Source organism: Sapajus apella, unplaced genomic scaffold (genome assembly GCF_009761245.1).
Source record: "Sapajus apella isolate SASKATOON/1434 unplaced genomic scaffold, GSC_monkey_1.0 scaffold2, whole genome shotgun sequence".
In the NCBI taxonomy this organism is placed as follows: domain Eukaryota; kingdom Metazoa; phylum Chordata; class Mammalia; order Primates; family Cebidae; genus Sapajus; species Sapajus apella.
In genome coordinates this window covers 10570036-10589096 of record NW_022436942.1, presented here as the reverse complement: position 1 = coordinate 10589096, position 19061 = coordinate 10570036, and the positions used below count along the sequence as shown (strand labels likewise).

The 19061-nt window shown below is 44.0% G+C and overlaps 1 protein-coding gene and 1 non-coding gene across 14 annotated transcripts in view; one reads left to right on the top strand and one right to left on the bottom strand.

Annotated features, from left to right (window-relative positions):
* Nucleotides 1–762: 762 nt before the first annotated feature.
* LOC116528164 lies at nt 763–861 on the top strand. Its single transcript, XR_004258901.1, has one exon. It is a non-coding gene; the product is annotated as a small nucleolar RNA U13 (small nucleolar RNA).
* A 1121-nt stretch (nt 862–1982) lies between these two features.
* Nucleotides 1983–19061, bottom strand: part of GRIP1 (glutamate receptor interacting protein 1) — a 702506-nt gene continuing 685427 nt past the window's right edge. For 6 of the 13 annotated variants that reach the window (XM_032284375.1, XM_032284413.1, XM_032284348.1 and 3 more), the window contains 2 exons: nt 7973–8119; nt 3524–3751 (listed from right to left, as the gene is read on the bottom strand). In XM_032284375.1, the coding sequence (XP_032140266.1) occupies nt 3524–3751; nt 7973–8119 (375 nt within the window). Of the gene's footprint in view, nt 3752–7972; nt 8120–19061 lie in introns of all 13 variants that reach the window. The other 7 variants (XM_032284404.1, XM_032284421.1, XM_032284383.1 and 4 more) reach the window with 3 other exon arrangements.

Here is a 19061-nt window from a genome sequence, read left to right as displayed (position 1 = left end):
CAGCCTTCTGAGTAGCTGGGATTACAGGCACGTGCCACCATGCCCAGCTAATTTTTTGTAGTTTTAGTAGAGACGGGGTTTCACCATGTTGACCAGGATGGTCTCGATCTCTTGACCTCGTGATCCACCCGCCTCGGCCTCCCAAAGTGCTGGGATTACAGGCTTGAGCCACCTCGCCTGGCCTCTGTTCTCTTTTTCATTAATTTTAACTCTTATCCTATTACTGTTAGGAGGGGCTCTTAAGGAGGGGTTGTGTGCTGACTTAAATTAAGATTTGGTCAAAGTTCAACAGCCTGGGGGAAGGAAGCTTAATATATTCTCTAGATCAGTGAGTACAAGCAATTCAGCTAATCATTTATGAAGCAAAGAGTGGGAATTTTCAGGGCAGTCTGTGTCTGATTTTGTTATAAGTAAATGGAGGAGCGGGGGATGAACATCTGTGAGTCTTATCGAAGTCACCCGGGGAAGGATGGTTCTTTATAATAAGCCATTTCCTGGAACACACAGGTGTTGGGCAGGAGGGTTACTGTAATGTTTTAGAAATAAAATTTCATTAACTCTGGCTATGTTTCAGGGTATAGGGCTCAGGTAAAGCTTCACACTGTCAAGAAGAACTTGAAAATACCTTTTTTCCATAAAACACAATGAAACTAATACTATGTAACTGAATATTCCAAAGCACTAATTCTCATATTATAAATGTACTATTGGCCAAAATACAAATAACTGACCCAATTCCAAATTCTGTAAAATTTCATTAAGATCCTTCTGTAGGTCATAAGCCTGATGCATGGGTGTTCACGTGAATGTGTGAGATGCGCCTCCCTCAAACCTTGTTTTAACAGCCATTTTCTATTGTTCATTCATTTTAGTTTTGGCTACAACTGAAATATCCGTCTTTTATGAGATACAGCTTCTCATTTGCCTTTATTCACAAAATCTGTTCTAACTACACATTTCATTGGCTTCAGCCTCATGCTTGATGCAGAAGTGAGGAGACACTATATAGCTATATTGTGCAATAAATATTTGAACAGTTGCTTGGATTTTTGCAATAATAGATTGTCACTTGGGGTCGTATGACTCTCAGGTGCTAGAAAATACTCTGCCTTTCAGAATGTAACCCTGGGCACACTGAATCCAACTGGATAAAAATGAATGTGAATTTACAAGGCTTGCAAGGCAGTTTGCAGAAATGAAAATGTTGAGACTATAGTGTTTTTTTTTTTTTTTTTTAAGGTAGCATAAAGTTTGTATGTTTTAATAGTTTATATGTAAATCTATCTCATAGAGTACATGTAATTTTCTCTGAGGAGGGTGGATGTTGTAATACTTGACCAAAATTTGTCACCTACAGTAAATGTACCATTAGTCTTGCAGGTGTTTGTGTGTTTTAGCCCATTCTCCTACATTTCACTCCTCATCTTCTCAATGGTTCTGTGGTACACACATGACCTTCAGTTTCAGGTAGAGAAGCTGACTCATGGTGAGTAAATTTCATACTACCATTAAGTACCGGACCTGAAATCAAACCTAGATGCAGTTTCAAAACCTAGGTTCCAACTCTTCAGTGGTGCTTTTCAGGTTGATAGGAAAACCTTTCACCTTTAGAAAAGTATACAAAAATAAACACTGTGGCCGGATGTGGTTGCCCACGCCTGTCCAAGGCAGGTGGATCACTTGAGGTCAGGAGTTTGAGACCAGCCTGGCCACACAGTGAAACCCTGTGTCTACTAAAAATACAAAAACTAGCTGGTTGTGGTGGTCGGGGCCTGTAATGCCCGCTACTCCAAAGGCTGTGTAGGAGAATCACTTGAGCCCCGGAGGCAAGAGTTGCAGTGAGCTGAGATTATGCCACTTCACTTCAGCCTGGGCAACAGAGTGAAACTCCATCATCTCAAACAAAACAAGAAAACATTGTATAGAGCTCAGGGTAGAACACTGAAATATGTTGGAAACACCAATAATGCATGTCCTGTTTATTTGGCTTTTTAAAATCACTGTTTATTCCATTTGGTAGAGGGTTTTTTTTTTTCCATACAAATATTTGAACAATTTGAATTCCCCAAAACCATACATAGACGATAAATACCATGCTATTAAAGTATTAAATTTGTACAAAAATACTTTACAGTTTAATACTTGTTACAAATAAAAATACATATTTAAGTGACTCATGATCTTTTTTCTTAACATGATTCTGCTTTATACCTTCCTGCCCTGGCGGTTCTGAAATGTGATTGAAATAAATATTTTTTTGCACAAAAAGAAAGGTGATTTTTTTTTTCTTAAACAACAAAGGACACAGTGTTTGAATGCTTTGCCTAAGTGGTAAAGTTTGAATTATTGACCAAAATGAAAATGTTTGGAAAATAATCATTTCAATATGGAGAGTCTACCATCAATATACAGATCTATTTTTTTATATTCACCAAATAACAGTTATTAGTGTAGCTATTCAAAATATCTGAACAAATGAAAACAGTTGCTGACAAACATTTAAAGCAACTGTCACAATTTATTGCTTTGAGGGATGGTAATAATTGGCAATGCATTTGTGAAAAATGTATTTACAATTTCAGTAAGTGGCATGGCTCAGAACAAAAGATAGTCCAGTGTCATTTTTAAGTACATGTGCTGTACACCCTCAATATTACCAGTTTTCAAAAACATATCAAGCAGTATGAGTTTGATTTGCCTATCATTAAGAGGAACCTCATTTTAATAGACTCTTCATTCTCTCTTAAGTTCTTAGTCTTGAATTTAAAAAATAAGGTAATATAGCTAATTCTCGTGTTTACTACACACTCTAATTCATTATCAGAGATTTTCAGCTATTAAAAATGTGTCCTTAAAAAAAAAAAACAGGTCACAAGACATATCCTGTTTGATAATTTGTTGCATAGGGAATAGCATACATCTTAGTTAAAATCATTCCTATACTTCAGCAAAACAGTTACCACCACCTATTATGGTCTCCTACGTGCATCATTGCTGAAACATTTTAAGATAACTTAATTTTATACCTGTACCCCTCCCACTGTGGCAGTCCCAGCAGTTTACCAAACACTCATTCCCCTAGAGCCAGCTTATGAGAAGAAAAGCCTTGTTGGTCAAGTTCTTACATTAACGACTTCATAGTAAGAAACCGATTTCAAAGTGAATTAAGGAAATCATCATAGAGAATATTTTCAAACAGATGTTTCTCTTTTTAAAAAGTGATAGTAAGATGAACTTGTAAAAAATTTCCTCTGATGTTCATTGTAGGGTTGGGGGGCGGCCTATTTTTCTCTACCATTGGGCCTGGCAGGGCATTGCCCGCCATAGACCATAGTGGTCACCAAAAAAGAAACCTCTTCAACTTGAAAAGGGAAGTGAACATGAGCCATGAGAGATTTAAAAGACCCCTGTGCTTGCGGTTAATGCCATGTGATCATCTGTGCTTCAAATGTCACAGAAATCTTAAAGGTATTTTTAGCACCATGTAGATATTGTCTTTTGTCCTGCTTTATAAAAAGCGTTGCTATAATGTATTAGTGGGTTCTCGTGTCTCCAAATTACCACCATGGCTAGGCTGCTGGAAAAAAGCACTGTTCTGTTCACTCCAGTCTCCTGGTAGACTCTGTTGTTCTATAGACTTCTGTGAAGCCAACGGGTTTCTACTAATAACCAGGTCCAGCTTATTCCCGGATTCTGCTATGAGGGGCACAACAAGGCAGCAGTCAAAGTCTCTGGTTCGGACGTGATTCACCTGAAAGGACAAGAAGAGCCATTTTGAATTATCATCGTAACCATAATTCCCAAAACCCAGAGTAACACTTCAGGTGCAACAAGTTGTCTGGAGTCATGAAGGTGCCAAAATGAGCACTGTGAGGTCCTTGCTTTGACTATGCTGTGACATGGCTACTGGCTCACCATTGTCTACTAGTAAATTGTAAGGCTCTCAAGGGCAAGGAAACATACACATCTTACCTATCCTCATGCCAAGCAGGTGTCCTCACCCACAGTGGGGGTGCTTCAAGTGCTGAATATTATCCCTAATTTACAGATGAGAAAAGCAAGGCACAGAGAGGTTAAGAGCTTTGCCTTAGATCAGCAGTTGGTACGGGTTGTAGGATGTAATCCCAGGCCAACTGGCTGATTCCAAAGCTTGTGCTCTGAATCATGGTGCTGAACTACCTCTCTTACAAGTGGAGCTCAACCAGGTGCAGTGGCCCACACCCATCATCGCAGCACTTTAGGAGACCAAGATGGGAGGATTGCTTGATGCCATGAGTTTGCAACTCGCCTGGGCAATATAGTGAGACCCAGTTTCTATTAAGGATTAAAAAATTTTTTTTTAAATGAGCTTTATCCCCCTCTTAAGCTTAAACAGGCATCTATCATCTTCTGCTTCTCCTTCTTCACCAAAAAAAGTTTTTAAAATCACCCACATGCCACTTCTACTTCTTGACCTCCCATTCTCTCCTCAGTGTTCTCAGGTCCCCCCTGACACATTGCACTGCTGGCAAATGACCCCACTTGTCAAATCCAGCAATGCTCTGGAGTTTGCATCCTCCTTGGCGTTTAGCATTTGCTGCTCTTGACATCTCCTCACCCTTAAAACTCTCCTTCCTTGGTTCTACAACCCCACTTGGTTTTGATCCTTTTACCATTTTAACTGCTTGCTTTCAGCCCTTTCCTGCCTTTATTTCTTCCTGTCCTTTACATTTGGTTATTGTGGCTGGGTGCAGTGGCTCACACCCATAATCCTAGTACTTTGAGAGGCCGAGCTGGGCGGATCCCCTGAGGTTGGAGTTCGAGACCAGCCTGGCCAACATGTTGAAACTGTCTCTACTAAAAATACAAAATTAGCTGGGTGTGGTGGTGGGCACCTGTCATCCCAGCTACTCTGGAGCTGGTTGAGGCAGGAGAATCGCTTGAACCCAGGAGGTGTAGGTTGCAGTGGGCCAAGATTGCACCACTACACTCCAGCCTGGGTGACGAGAGAGAAACTGTCATTCATAGATACATAAATTTTGTTATTGTTAGAATCCATCCTTGGTTCTTTTTCTTCTTTGTTATAAGGCCACGTAGGGCAACTTGACCTAAACCCCACCCTTTAGTATCCTAAGTCTTTAACCCTGGCTCTAACCTCTCTCCTCAACAGTGGATCCAAACCACCAACTGCTTCCCAGAATGCTCTATCACTATGTGCTGAAAATATTAAAGACTCATTAGTTCTGAAACAATTGTCTTATCTTACCTACTCCTACCTGGTTTCCTTGCCTGTGATCTTCCCCTCCCCAACTCACCGCCGATACTCCCACAATAATATTGTATTGCCTTTCTGTGTTACCAATCATGTCATTATCCTGCTTAAGAAATTAATATGCCCCCAGCATAAAGTTCAAGAGCTTTAGCATCACATTCAAGACCCTTTATAATCGGAATGTAGTCTACTTTTACAGCCTCAACTTCCATGAGATTAGGTCTAGCTCTAATTTATGGATTAGGAAGATACTCATAGAGGTTAACTAACTTGTCCATAGTTATTCATTCAGCAAATATTAGCGTGTTTATGGAAAACAAAGTGTCCCCAAACTGCTAGGATAAGACCAACTGTTCTATTGCTATAGTAAAAATCATCACCAGAATTGATTCCAAAACTATTAAATTGATAAATGAACACACTCTGAAAGTAACCAATTAGTGGCAGCCTCCTGCTTTGAAAGTCAGCTGTTTGGTGAAGGACTTTATCCAGGTGAGTACACTGCTAAGTCTGGCTTCAACCCACCTCTTTTTCCTGCAAAATACTCTTCCTAAAAACTGTACATAAGATCAGAAATCTGCTTTACTAAATAAAACTATATCTGACCACAATGGTACTATATTAAGTAAGCAAGGTTAATTTGGTTTCAGATATTGTGAGAAATTACTGAGAAATCAAGCACCATATAATGGGAAATGACAGAGTAAGGTACTAACTAGCCCTGCTCTTAATAAGTTTCCAATCTGCTGGGAATATATGCAGGGAAACAGGAAGGTTTTTTATTTTTTTTTGAGATGGGGTCTCACTCTGCCCAGGCTGGAGGGCAGTGGCGTGATCTTGGCTCACTGCAAACTCTGAACAGGCAGTTTTAATAATGCAAATTCAAAAGCTGCTATTCTATAAAGGAGGAGCCCCTAGTCTAGACTTGAGGTAAAGAAGGTTGGGTGGTGTCTGGTGAAATTAGACTTTGAAGAGAAGTCCTCTAAGCTAGTGGTTTTCAATTTGGCTGCTCACTGGAATCACTGGGGGAGCTTTAAAAACAAACCAATGCCGTATCATCCTCGAGTTGCTGGTTTAATTGGTGTAGCATTTAATCTGGACATTGGGATACATTCTCTAGGTGATTCCATTTTTTCAGTCAAGGTTGAGAATCGCTAATCTATGTGAGACCAGAAAGTTGAGTCAGAGTGAAGCAGGTAAGGCCTAGGGATTAGAAGGGTGTTCAGAGAAAGGGAAGAGCATATGACAAGGCTCAGAGCCCACATGCTTCTATTCTGCTGCACAGTACTGAGCACTTTTATGTGACAGCATTGTTCTCGGAACTGAGAATACGGCGGAGAGTAAAATCCCTGTCCTCGTGGAGTTACATTCTAGTGGGCAACACACAATAAGCACATAACTAGCATCATGTCTGGCTGTACTGCAAACCAGGAAAGCAGGGTAAGGAATGCAGAGGCAGGGAGGGCCCTTTTAGACCGAGTGGGAGTGGTTTAAGTGGCAGCGTGTGAGCAGGGACCTGAAGTAGAGGAAGGAGCGGGGAAGGAGCCTGTGCATGTTTAGCAGAGGAGCGCCACAAACTCAGAGGACAGCAGGTGCAAAGGCCAGGAGGTGGCGGCATAACGCCATTCCTGAAATACAGTTGAAGCTAGAGAGTAAATGAAGAGGACAGGCACAGTGGCTCATGCCTATAATCCCAGCACTTTGGGAGGCCTAGGGGGCGGATCACTTGAGGTCAGGCATTTGAGACCAGCTTAGCCAACATGGTGAAACCTCGTCTCTACTAAGGATACAAAAATTAGCTGTGGGTGGTGGCATGCACCTGTAATTCCAGCTACCCAGGAGGCTGAGGCAGGAGAATCGCTTGAACCCTGGGGGGTGGAGGTTGAAGTGAGCTGAGATGGTGCCACTGCACTCCAGCCTGAAAGACAGAACAAGACTCTGTCTCTAAAAAAAAAATCTAACCTTCCATCAACTTCAAAAGTTGCATCATCAACCTCCAATTAGCAAACTGCTTTCTAGCTGGGTGCGGTGGAAGGCACCTGTAATCCCAGCTACTTGGGAGGCCAAGGCAGGAGCATCGCTTGAACCTGGGAGACAGAAGTTGCAGTGAACCCAGATCAGACCACTGCACTCCAGCCTGGGTGACAGAGCAAGGCTCTGTCAAGAAAGAAGAAAAGAAGTGGAGAGAAGACGAGAGGGGAGGGGGGAGGAGAGGGGAGGGGGAGGGGAGGAAATGGGAAAGGAGGGGCGTGGGGAGGGGAGAGGAGAAGGAGAGGGGGAGGGGAGGGGAGGGGAAGCAAGATGCTGGCAAGGGAAAGAGGCCAAATCCCTGGGGCCGTATAGGTCGTGCAGAAGACAAGTGGTAGGAAGGACTAGGCTGCTTGCACCTAGAGTCAGAGAACCATATTTACAGGACTACTATGCGATGCTGGGAGATGACCTGTGGTTGGGTGGAGTCTGAGAAATGAGCATGAGATTGGGAAAGATGGCTCTGAGCTCAAAAAAAAAAAAAAACCTGATAAACCACACAACTTTGGGGGCTGGGTTAGAATTTACTAGAGCTGAAAATTCTTTATTCAGCTGTTTGCTTCTACTAATTCCATAATTTTGATGACAAAAAAAGGGAAAAAAGCAAAGGGCCCCAAATATGCAGGAGGATGTGGAGGAAACTCCCAGTGAGAAATTACTTGCAAGGAATTAAAATTCCACCTGAGATCTTACCTGTAAGAGCCTGTCATAGGGCTTTAAGCCACCAAGATCTCCTGGCCCAGCTGGGCGAATATTTTTGACATACACTCCTTTCTCCAGCAAGCCATCCGCTACACTGAACCCAAAGTCCTCCATGTCAGAGTCCTTGTACAAGGTCACCTGAAGAGAGAGAAAGTGGGATGGGAACAATTAGCGGAGCTGGAAACGTTTCCTTCTGCGACCTCTTGATGAATAATCTTTTTACACCACTTTTAGTCACATCATGGATTTGTAATATCAGCATCAGTCAGCTCCCTGCACTCAATCCTGCAGCTTTTTTCCCACTCCAAGAATATCCTTGGACTTTATGAAGTCCCATCCAGAGCTGAAAAAGGAGGAGAACTGGAAAGTCCGGGTCCTCCCTCCCTCCTTTGCAGTCTTCAGGGAGACAGGAGAGAACTTTCTCAGGGCGTGTTGATGTCTTCTATTTTCCTGGGGCAGCCCCTGGTCAGAGGAGCTGTCTGTGGCAGCCCTGTACAACTGCCGAGATGTCGGGGAATAAGCCAAAGGCCTTTCCTTCCTCCCCACTCCTGCCTGGTGCTCTGCTAAGCACAGTGCTCAGCATACCCTCTCTTTGGGCAAGTACAATTAACTCCAACCTTTTATTTGCTCTGGAACCCCCAATGAGCATCATCGCAGAACACCATGTAAAAGACCCGAACGCATTTCCATGGCCAACACCTTGCTTTGTGCCTCAGCATGACTCGCTCCCTCAGCATTTGTCTAGGGTTTGATTCAGCAACTGAAGACATCCACATTGTGTGCTGTGGGCCCCTGCTGGGTCTCTCTGCACCTAAGGCCAACTACAGCTGGCTAAAGCTGCCCCAGCCCTCACTCCTCCACCTGACCACCTGCGAGAGTTCACCTGAGGCGAAAAGAACTGATCATTTGTACATTCATCAAATGTTTACTGAGTCCCTAGCATACTGTAAGCACAGCGTGGGTTGCTGGAAACAGCAGTGAAGAAGAGGAAGAAAAGCCTGCCTTCCAGAGGCACAGGCATGAATATGTGGCAGTCCTCGAGCACACTGCGCCCAGCAGCACGCTCAGCACTCAACGCTCAGTTAACGCTTTAAGAGGGCCACGGGTTTTATCAAGTTGCCCCACATGCCATCCACAAAGACTTCAAGCAATGGTCAGGCTTAATTTTCTACTGTAATTATATTAATTATATGTATATATTTGCTTTACACAACTAACGTATGAATATATTCTTGTAAAATGGTAAAAACAAAAAATCAGAGCTATAAAGGGCAAAATATGAAAGTTAAAACTCTTATAGCAAGTATCTTTGTTTACATCCAGTGATTTTACTTCAGAGGGCTATGGCATTCTGAAGGCAATACAAAAGTGGTCAGTGTGTGGGGTTTTTTAAAATTTACTGGACAGAGAGCTAAAAATATCAAGTTGACTGGGTCAATACTATTCATCAGGCAGCCCTAGTGGGTATTGCCATATTGGAGGTGAGGCAATTCAATTTTACTGGGGTTATGTAACCCGCCCAAGGCCACAAAGATAAGAATGGTGGGGACGTGACTGTCAGACCCCAGACACCAAGTACTTAATGGTTCCACTTTACTGCCACTCAAAATGCACCACTCGGCCTCACCACTTAAGTGTCCTGGACAAGAGCCACTCTCAGGAGCCAGTGAAAATGCAGTCTCAGGCCCACCCCAGACCGACTGAGAATCTACAGAGGTAATGTTTCCTGAGATCACCCTCTTCGCAGGCTCATTCATCACTGTGTGTGCACATGCGTGTGTGTGTGTGCACGCGCGTGCGCGCACGTGTGTGTGTGTGCGCGCGCGCATGTGCGCACCCTGGAATACTATGTGCCAGGGACTGTTTTAGGGACTGAGAATATATCTCACAGGATAGAGTGGGAAAAAAAAAAGCAGTGAGCAAAACACAACCTTTATGAGGCCAGCCCAGTGAAGAATCTGATGTGATCCTCATAACAATTCTGTAAGATGGATAACAGTCATTTTAAGTGAGGTGACAGATACAAAGTTTTTTCAGCCTGAAGAAATGACCTGATTTCTGTTGAAGGATCATTTTTGTGGCACTCAGTTATACAGGACAGAGGAGCAAGCTCCATTTTGCTACATAAAAGGTGTGTGGGGTTATGTGTACGTGTGTAGTCTAGTAACACTCAGCACCCCTGCACCAGCCCCACCACCCACCGCCCATCTAACATGCTCACTGCTGATGCTTGGGGAAAAGTAGGTTAGGTTCACACTGTGTGGTTGAGAGCACCTTCATCTTCCAAAACAATACTCACCAAGGGGAGAGGGGAAGACTTCGCTGGTGGCCTGGGCTCAGGTTTGTGGCAGATCCCCACTCCCCAGCTCCCTGAGGGGAGTAGGGGTCTTTTTTATTCACAAATATATCCCAAGCCCCTAAAGCAGCAGCTGCTATATAATGGGGTTAGTATTTTGTCCGATAGAAAGGGCTTGTCCTGCACAATATAAGGCTGCGGACCAGCCATGATGTGCTGTGCCTTTATGGGTCATTTCAGAGAACGAGAATGAAAACTAAGATTTAATTCTGCGGTTCCAGCCATCCCCTCACCCCTCACTCAAGGCCATGCTGGGAATCGGCAAGCCTGTCCCGTGACAGAGTAGCCGGGCAGGAAGATGAAGCTCCAAGATCTACACCGTGTGGCCGTGAGAGGGACAGCACTCCTGGTACCAGGGCCAGGCCCGCCCACCTGCGGGCTGAGGAGACCCAGATTTCCAGACAGTGAGGAAGAGAGGGGGAAGGTCCTCCAAGGGGGATGCTAGACTTCTTGCTAGTAAGGGCTGTGGGAGTTGAGTGAGTAGTTTAGAAAGCAGAGAGATGTTACTGCCTTTACCAGTTTGTGGAGCAGATCATATACAGACAGGGAAGTGAAAGCTCAAAGAGAAACAGCAACTTGCCCAGGATCAAACTGATAGCAACAGAGAATCGGTTCAAACTGAGGCTTCTGACTGCAAAGCTTAGATCTTGCACACTCTCTCCTTGCCTAGCACACAGTTGCTTAATAAATACTCATTGCAGAGAGGAATATTTAGGCCGCTCCACAATTATGTTTTTGCCTTAGGCCAGACAGGAGATTTCTGCCCCTCTTTCCTAAGGAACAGAAGAGTAAGTCACTGGAAGAAAATATTCTTAGTGAAAATTCAAACATCTATTCACCACTCAAATCCAACAGCCATCAAGAGCTTGCCATGTTTCCTTCATCTATCCTTGTCTTCTTCGGGGGAGTGTTTTCAGGCAAACACCAGTCAAACCACATGTCATTTCACTCCTACATACTTCAGTATGCACCTCCAAAAAAAATGATCACTTTCTTTCATAACCTCCACCTCATTCATTCACTGGCAACATTAACTCTTCTTACTTGACAGCCACCAATAATCCATAATTTTCCCAATTGTCTCAAAAATGGTTTCTTATTTTTATTTTTAATTTTTTGAGACAGAGTCTTGCTCTGTCACCCAGGCTGGAGTGCAGTGGCATGACTTTGGCTCACTACAACTTGGTTCACTGCCTCCCAGGTTCAAGCAAGTCTCTTATCTTAGCCTTCCAAATAGCTGGGATTATAGGAGTGCACCACCACATCCAGCTAATTTTTATATTTTTAGTAGAGACAGGGTTTTGCCATGCTGGCCAGGCTGGTCTTGAACTCCTGGCCTCAAGTGATCCTCCTGCCTTGACCCCCACAAAGTGCTGGTGTGAGCCACCATGCCCAGCCTCAAATTTTTTTAAAGTTGGCTTGCTTAAGTCATGATCCCAACAAAGTCCACATACTACACCTGTGTTAAGTCTGTTAAATCTCTCATCTGTGTTGGGTTCTCATCCTTCCCCCTGTGCTGCTGACCTATTGCTGAAACTGTGTCATTTGCTCTGCAGCATGTTCCTCTGTCTCCCACATTTCTCTAAATGGAAGTTAACTCTCGATGCTTGATGTCAGTGGAGGCCAGCTTTGTACTGGGGCTGGGGGGGTGGCACAATGCTTCCTATCACATCATGTCTAGTTGTCCCACTTTGGGTGGGTTCAGGTGATGACAGCCTCATTCCCCTATTGTAAGGGTTGTCATCAATCTTCAACCTAATGGTTTTATGTATTGATGATCACTGTCTGAATCAAAATTTCATTACGGGTTGCAAAATGATAACTTTTTTCTAATCCTATGAACATCTTCTCTATTAGCTAAAATGGTTTTGTAAAGGAGAATTCTCTTTTTTCAATTAGTGCTGTTTGGTTACTCTGAAATACAGTTTATACAAGAAGGGCAGAATGAATGAATGTGAATTTTTTCCTTTCAACTTCAGAACAGGGAATTCATTCATTAAATACTTCAAATGGTGGCCCAATGACAATGTGTGTGTGGGGAAGGTGGGGGATGGGATCAATATGAACCTATAAGTTTTGATATAGTCAATTTTTTTTTTTTTTTAAGACTGAGTCTCACTCTGTTGCCGAGGCTGGAGTGCAGGGGCACAATCTCAGCTCATTGAAACCTCCACCTCCTGGGTTCAAGCAATTCTCGTGCCTCAGCCTCCTCAGTAGCTGGGATTAAAGGCGTTTGCCACCACACCTGGCTAATTTTTATGTTTCTGGTAGAAACTGGGTTTCACCATTTTGGCCAGGCTGGTCTTGAACTCCTGACCTCAAGTGTTCTGCACACCTCGGCCTCGCAAAAGTACTGGGATTATAGGCATAAGCCACTGTGCCCGGCCTGTTCAATGCATTTAAATCAGTTGCATCATTATTCTTTTGGATGCTCACATGCTCTCATCTTAGGTCACAGGAAGTCTTTCATGTTGACTCCAGTGTCCTTTTGATATAATCCATTGGTTTTGGTTGCTTCTTTGCTTTCTGGCACAAAATATGACTCATCATGAATAGTTCAAATCCCTGATCTGGAATTGGCCATTCCTTTAAGAAGCCTTCACTGGAGGAAATATTATTTATTTATATTATATTTTAGTCCTTTTTTGTTTTCATTTTTTGAGACAGGGTCTCAGACTGGAATGCAGTGGTGGGATCTCGGCTCACTGCAACCTCTGCCTCCCAGGCTCAAGTGATTCTCCTGCCTCAGCCTCCTGAGTACCTGGGATTACAGGTGCATGCCACTACCACCCAGCTAATTTTGGTAATTTTAGCAGAGACAGGGTTTTGCCATGTTGGTCAGGCTGGTCTTGAACTCCTGACCTAAAATGATCTACCTGCCATGGCCTCCTAAAGTGCTGGGATTATAGGCGTGAGCTACCACACCCGGCCTATTCTAGTCCTTTTCCTTCTATCTCCATGCTGCTTTCTCAAAGGAAGGAAGAGGAGGAATAGTGGGAAAAGGAAAAAAATGAGAAAGTGAGAAGGAGGCTAGTAGTTATTACGATTGGTAACAGACTGACATTCTTCAGACTCTGTTGACCAGTGGGTGAAATCTCTCTGCCCAAGATTCCTGCTTATGTGCCATTCTGGCTTTATCTATTGGATCTCTTGCCCTTTTGCTCCTCTTCTGTCCTTATTCTTAGCCATGTTTTCTCCACATGGCAAGCAACACACCTGGGGCAGGGACCATCACCACCATTCCCGGAGGGTGGGCATCCTCCTTGCTATCTCTGTTCCACTTGCAACTAGGTACGGGGTGCAGTCCTGCAGACTCTATGCCTATGGCTGGTTGGGAAAGTGCATCAGCTTCTGCTCTGCAGGCCTAGCCATATCCTTGAAGTGTACCCACATGTGAGGGTGCTAAATCCTAAGCTTACAATGGGTACTAGGAAACTCACTTCGGTTTTAGATCTAAGGCATGTTTTCTAACATAGTAAACCAGAATCCTTGCATTTGAAGAAACATTTGGTGTGGGCTTGGGATAATAGTGGAGTTCTCCATCACTCTGCTGGCCTGTGATTCTTGGGTGTCTGTACCACAGGTTAGAAGCCAGATGGGGCACAAGAAAGAGATGCCACTGTTTTTTTGTTTTTGTTTTTTGAGATGGAGTCTTGCTCTGTCATCCAGGCTGAAGAGCAATGACGTGATATCAGCTTACTTCACTGCAAACTCTGCCTCCCGGGTTCAAGTGATTCTCCTGCCTTAGCCTCCTGAGTAGCTGGTACTAAAGGTGCCTGCCACCACACCCAACTAATTTTTGTATTTTTAGTAGAGATGAGGTTTCACCATATTGGCCAGGCTGGTCTTGAACTCCTGACCTTGTGATCTGCCCTCTCAGCCTCCCAAAGTGCTGGGGTTACAGGAACCTAAAACTGCCAACACCAACCAATGGTAGTACACCAACCAAAACATTAGAGATGGATGCCAACCAGGGTGCATTAGCAGAGTAGCTCATTAACTCCAAGGTCACAGTTATTGGCCAAGAGCCTTGGTTTTTCTGAGCCTCAGAGCTCATATGTGCTTATGGCAAATTCTTCAGGATGAGAGGCTAATAAATAGTTTAAATTTAAAAGTAATCTATTTCTCCAGAGACATCTCCCAAGGTTAAAGGATACTGAATTTTAATAGTTCTGTGGTTCTCCTGGAAATAGCCTAGCAATGGCAAATTAACAAAAAGAAAATTATTTTAAAGCTACATAAAAGATAAGCTTCTAGAAATCTGTTCTAGAAGCTTATCTTTTATGTAATTCTGTTCTCAAATCAGTAACAATGAATTGTGCCATGTAGCCCTGTTTACCTGGAGATAGGTAGTGATTACTTTGGATTTATTTCTGTGCAAAAATAATTCTAAGGACTCTGAGGTTTAAATTCATACTTCCCCCTTACCCTGGAAATGAATCCCTTTACTTTCTTACATATGATTGCTTTTGATCTTCCAATACCTCTGTGCAGCAAAACCATTGCCTTTCCATGAATGAGGATACTGAGCCTTGAAAAAGTTGATGCACTGACTTGCCCAGTTAGAATGCAGAAGCACCAGGATTCAAGACAACATCTGACCGTATTTGCTGTGTTCTTTCCACCAAATCACGATTTTTTTTTTTGACATGTAATATCCTAGCTGGTCAAGCAGCCTTTATTCATTTCCAACTGCCCAACCAACTAAAGATGAATAATTTATCATTTCTGCTGGGTTTCTTCTCATCAGAGCCCTTTGTGGCTTTCCAAAACATCCGCATAAAGTCCCACTCCATGCCCCTATGGCGTACCATCCTGTCAGTTGGCTCTGCATTCTGCCCTAGCCCATGTGAAGCAAGATTTTTCTTGTAGGGTCTGTCTTTTGTGCTGACTAGAGGACGCTTCTGGGGAACCTGGACCATGTACACAGTTGCAAAGTTTTTCTGTTCTAAAAGAGCCAATGAGCTTCTTGGAACATAACATTCAGGGCTAGGATACAGTTTTACAAAGCTCAGTTCAATTTCAACTATTCGTCAGCATGTGCTGCTATTGCTCCTAACCCTCCTGAGAATAGAAGCTTTCACAGGAGGCACGGTGGGTTCACCATGATTCATACTCAGCCTTGTTTTATATTTCTAAGCAAGTCTGCCGACATGTTTGAACAATGTCCTAAGGGCCCAGATCAGAAACCCAATGCTTATGATTCAATTTTGACACATGTGAAAGGCTGTAGCTGCAGAGCCAACTCTCCCCGCTTGGATTTTAAGGGTATTGCATCTGCTATCTTGAGCAAGTCATGGCAAGTGACAGTCATGCCAAAAGCAGCCCTCAAGCTCTGACAGCTCCCTATGGCTCACTCCCTTGTCCCAATGTCCTTCAGAACCAAACTGACACCTATTTCTAAGAGACAGTTTTCCCCTAAATCACCAGCACTTTGGTTTACTCTTGACAGATACCACTGGGGTAGCCCCATTCCTTTAACTCTGACAATTTAAGTAATGTCAGTTTTGAGGACAATTCTATACTACCTATTGGGCTGGAAGAAAAAAAGATAGAATATAGTCTTCCAAACTGGAAGTTTGCAGCCCAAGAGGGAGCAATCTCAGTTTATACTGCTAGAAACTCAGGGGTTTTGAGAGGAATTGGGTCAGAAGGCAGCTGCTGCCCTCCTGCCTGGGGAGTCGCCTTGGCCAAGGAGAAAAAGGGACAGCTGCTCCAAACGCCGCCTCCTGCTGCACTCTGGCAATAGTGTGGCACCCAGGGCTGGAAAAAACAAGGGCTCAACAATGAGAGAATCAGTAGCTGGGATTTTGGCTTTAAGTATAAGCAAGCCAGGGGCTACCTTGGTCCTTGTGGAGCTGAGTCCCAACCAAAAAAGTAGCACAGTTTTTAAGATCTGTGGCAGATTTAGGTGCTGCCTTTCTCATTCAACCCAGAGCACCTTTGCACATCTGTCAGTTCACACAGTAACAAAGACGAAAGAGCTAGACCATTCTCCAAATTCTCCAGGAGATCAAACCAAGTTGCAAGCAGCCAGTCCTCTAGTTACTGCCAGCTCCATCACTGATCCTTGACACTTACCCCAGCCACCACCATGCTGGCCAGCTGCAGCGGAATCCCTGTGGTGGATGCCTTTGCTCACGCCTGCCTGCTGCCTGGTCACAGCATCCCTCTTGACTCAGCCTGTTTTCTAGCTCCCAGATTGGCTCTGGTCTGGCCCTTCTGCGGCTTTTAACCTCTTTCCAATTCCCTCTGCAACAGACTGACCCCCATTACTCTCAGGCCCATGTGGGCCTCCTTGTCTCTGGAACCTCCTGCAGCTCAGGATGGGTGGCACACCCTCTACCTGTCCCCGGGGCCTATGGGACTAAAGGCCAGGTACACTGTCATTCAGGAAGGATGACAAGTTGCAACTAACCAAACTCTCACTGTACTGAGTGCTAACCATCTTGATTTTATTTCCCCACTGTAGAGATTGCTGATGCCTGACTTTACAAAGAGCCCGGGAAAGGAAAGAGCTCTGTATCCCATCTGAGAGAGGAAAAGAGGAGAAAGAGAGAGACATGCCCTGGGCTAGACTGTTATCAATTTAATCTTTTTTTTGAGTTGGAGTTTTGCTCCTGTTGCCCAGGCTGGACTGCAATGGTGTGATCTTGGCTCACTGCAACCTTCACCTCCTGGGTTCAAGTGATTCTCCTGCCTCAGCCTCCTGAGTAGCTGGGATTACAGGGGTTTACTACCATGCCCAGCTAATTTTGTATATTTAGTAGAGATGGGGTTTCACCACGTTGGTCAGGCTGGTCTCGAACTCCTAACCTTAAGTGATTCACCTGCCTCAGCCTCCCAGGGTGCTGGGATTACAGGCATGAACCACCACACCCAGCCTTCAATGTAATCTTTACTATAGCCCTGTCTGACCAATCATATGGTAGAACAATGGTGGATAGGACAGTTCTTCAAAAACCTGGACATGAAGGAAATGGAGTAACCTTCAGAAAGTACACCGTTTGTAAGTGAACATCCTACAGATAATACAAAAGCTTACAAGCTAGAAATAAATAAATTTGATCACAACAAAGATGCGTAAGGATGTTAGGGAGGAATGAATGGTCCAGGCCAGAATCAGGCTTAAGGGAAGCTGAAGAGAGGTGGTGGTGAGTCCAGGACAGAAGCGATAAGATGAATGATCAGACCTGAGAAGTAAGGCACCCTAGACACTAGCGAGCCTGCCGCAGGGGCGTCTGAGTCTAGGGCATGGCAGTTCTCCGTTTCTCTTGCTCAGAACTCAGACTCTGCAAAGGTGGATGGCAACTTGTAGAAAGGTGATAAGATGCAAATTGAGTTCTGTCTGGTAGAGATGCAAATTATTTTTCCCCTCAGAAAAGATAAACTCAAAGGCTTTGCTTTTATTTCCCTACAAGTCGTTGGGCAGCTTTGATTCCAACTTAGAAATCTTATTCCAAGTTTTTTTTTCCCCCACTACTGACTGACATATATATATATATATATATATGTATGTATGTATATAATATATATACACACACATGTCACATATACATACATATACACACCCCACTAACTTTATATATATATATAAAGTTTCCTTATCCCTCTTTTTTTCTTTTTTGAGATAGGGTCTCGCCGTGTTGCCCAGGCTGGAGTGCAGTGGTGAAGTCATGGCTCACTGCAGCCTTGACCTCTCACATTCAAGTGATCCTCCTGCCTCAGCCTCCTCAGCTGGGACCACAGGTGTGCGCCACCACACTCCAGCCTGGGCAACAGAGCTGGACTCCATCCCCTCCCCCACAAAAAGAAAGATTATGCTTTTTACATTTAAAATGTATGTCTTAAGAGAATCCTAGAGAAGGGAAGCTAATGGAAATGATACATTTTTAGGATGGTCAGGGGTGGATGCCATTATTTATTCAAAACATACAAGCCAAACTCCAACCCTCGTTCCACAATTCTGTGTTCCCCTGACAATGTTCTGTTTGCTGTCCCTGGTTCTATAGGGAGAGAATGTGATGGTACTGAGAAGTGACTGGTCACTAGACAGACATCCACTTCTGTTTGTGAATGGATTCTCATTCTGGTATACAGCCTTATCTCTGGTGTCTTTTGGCAGCCGTCTGGATCTTGAAGTCTGGGATGCTGAGGAAGCCTCATCGTCTGAGTTTCTGACCCTGTACGGCTGAGGCAAGACGGAATGATGGTGACTTCACCAGAAAAAAAAGGTATCTTGTGAAGTCTCCCTCTTCTGATAACAAGTGATCCTGCTCCCTCTTTGGTAAGTGAGGAAACTGAGGCTCATGGAAGTGGCATGGCTAATGCATAGCAGACTAGGTCTGCCAGATGAGGAAGCATGTTCTCTCCAGTTTCTCATTCCTTGCCTGAAGAAAGAGAAGCAGATCTAGCAAAGGGTGATAGATAAAAACAAAAAGTTTGTAATCCCAGCACTTTGGGAGGCCGAGGCGGGTGGATCACAAGGTCAAGAGATCGAGACCATCCTGGTCAACATGGTGAAACCCCGTCTCTACTAAAAATACAAAAAATCAGCTGGGCATGGTGGCACGTGCCTGTAATTCCAGCTACTCAGGAGGCTGAGGCAGGAGAATTGCCTGAACCCAGGAGGCGGAGGTTGCGGTGAGCCAAGATCGCGCCATTGCACTCCAGCCTGGGTAACAAGAGCGAAACTCCGTCTCAAAAAAAAAAAAAAAAAAAAAA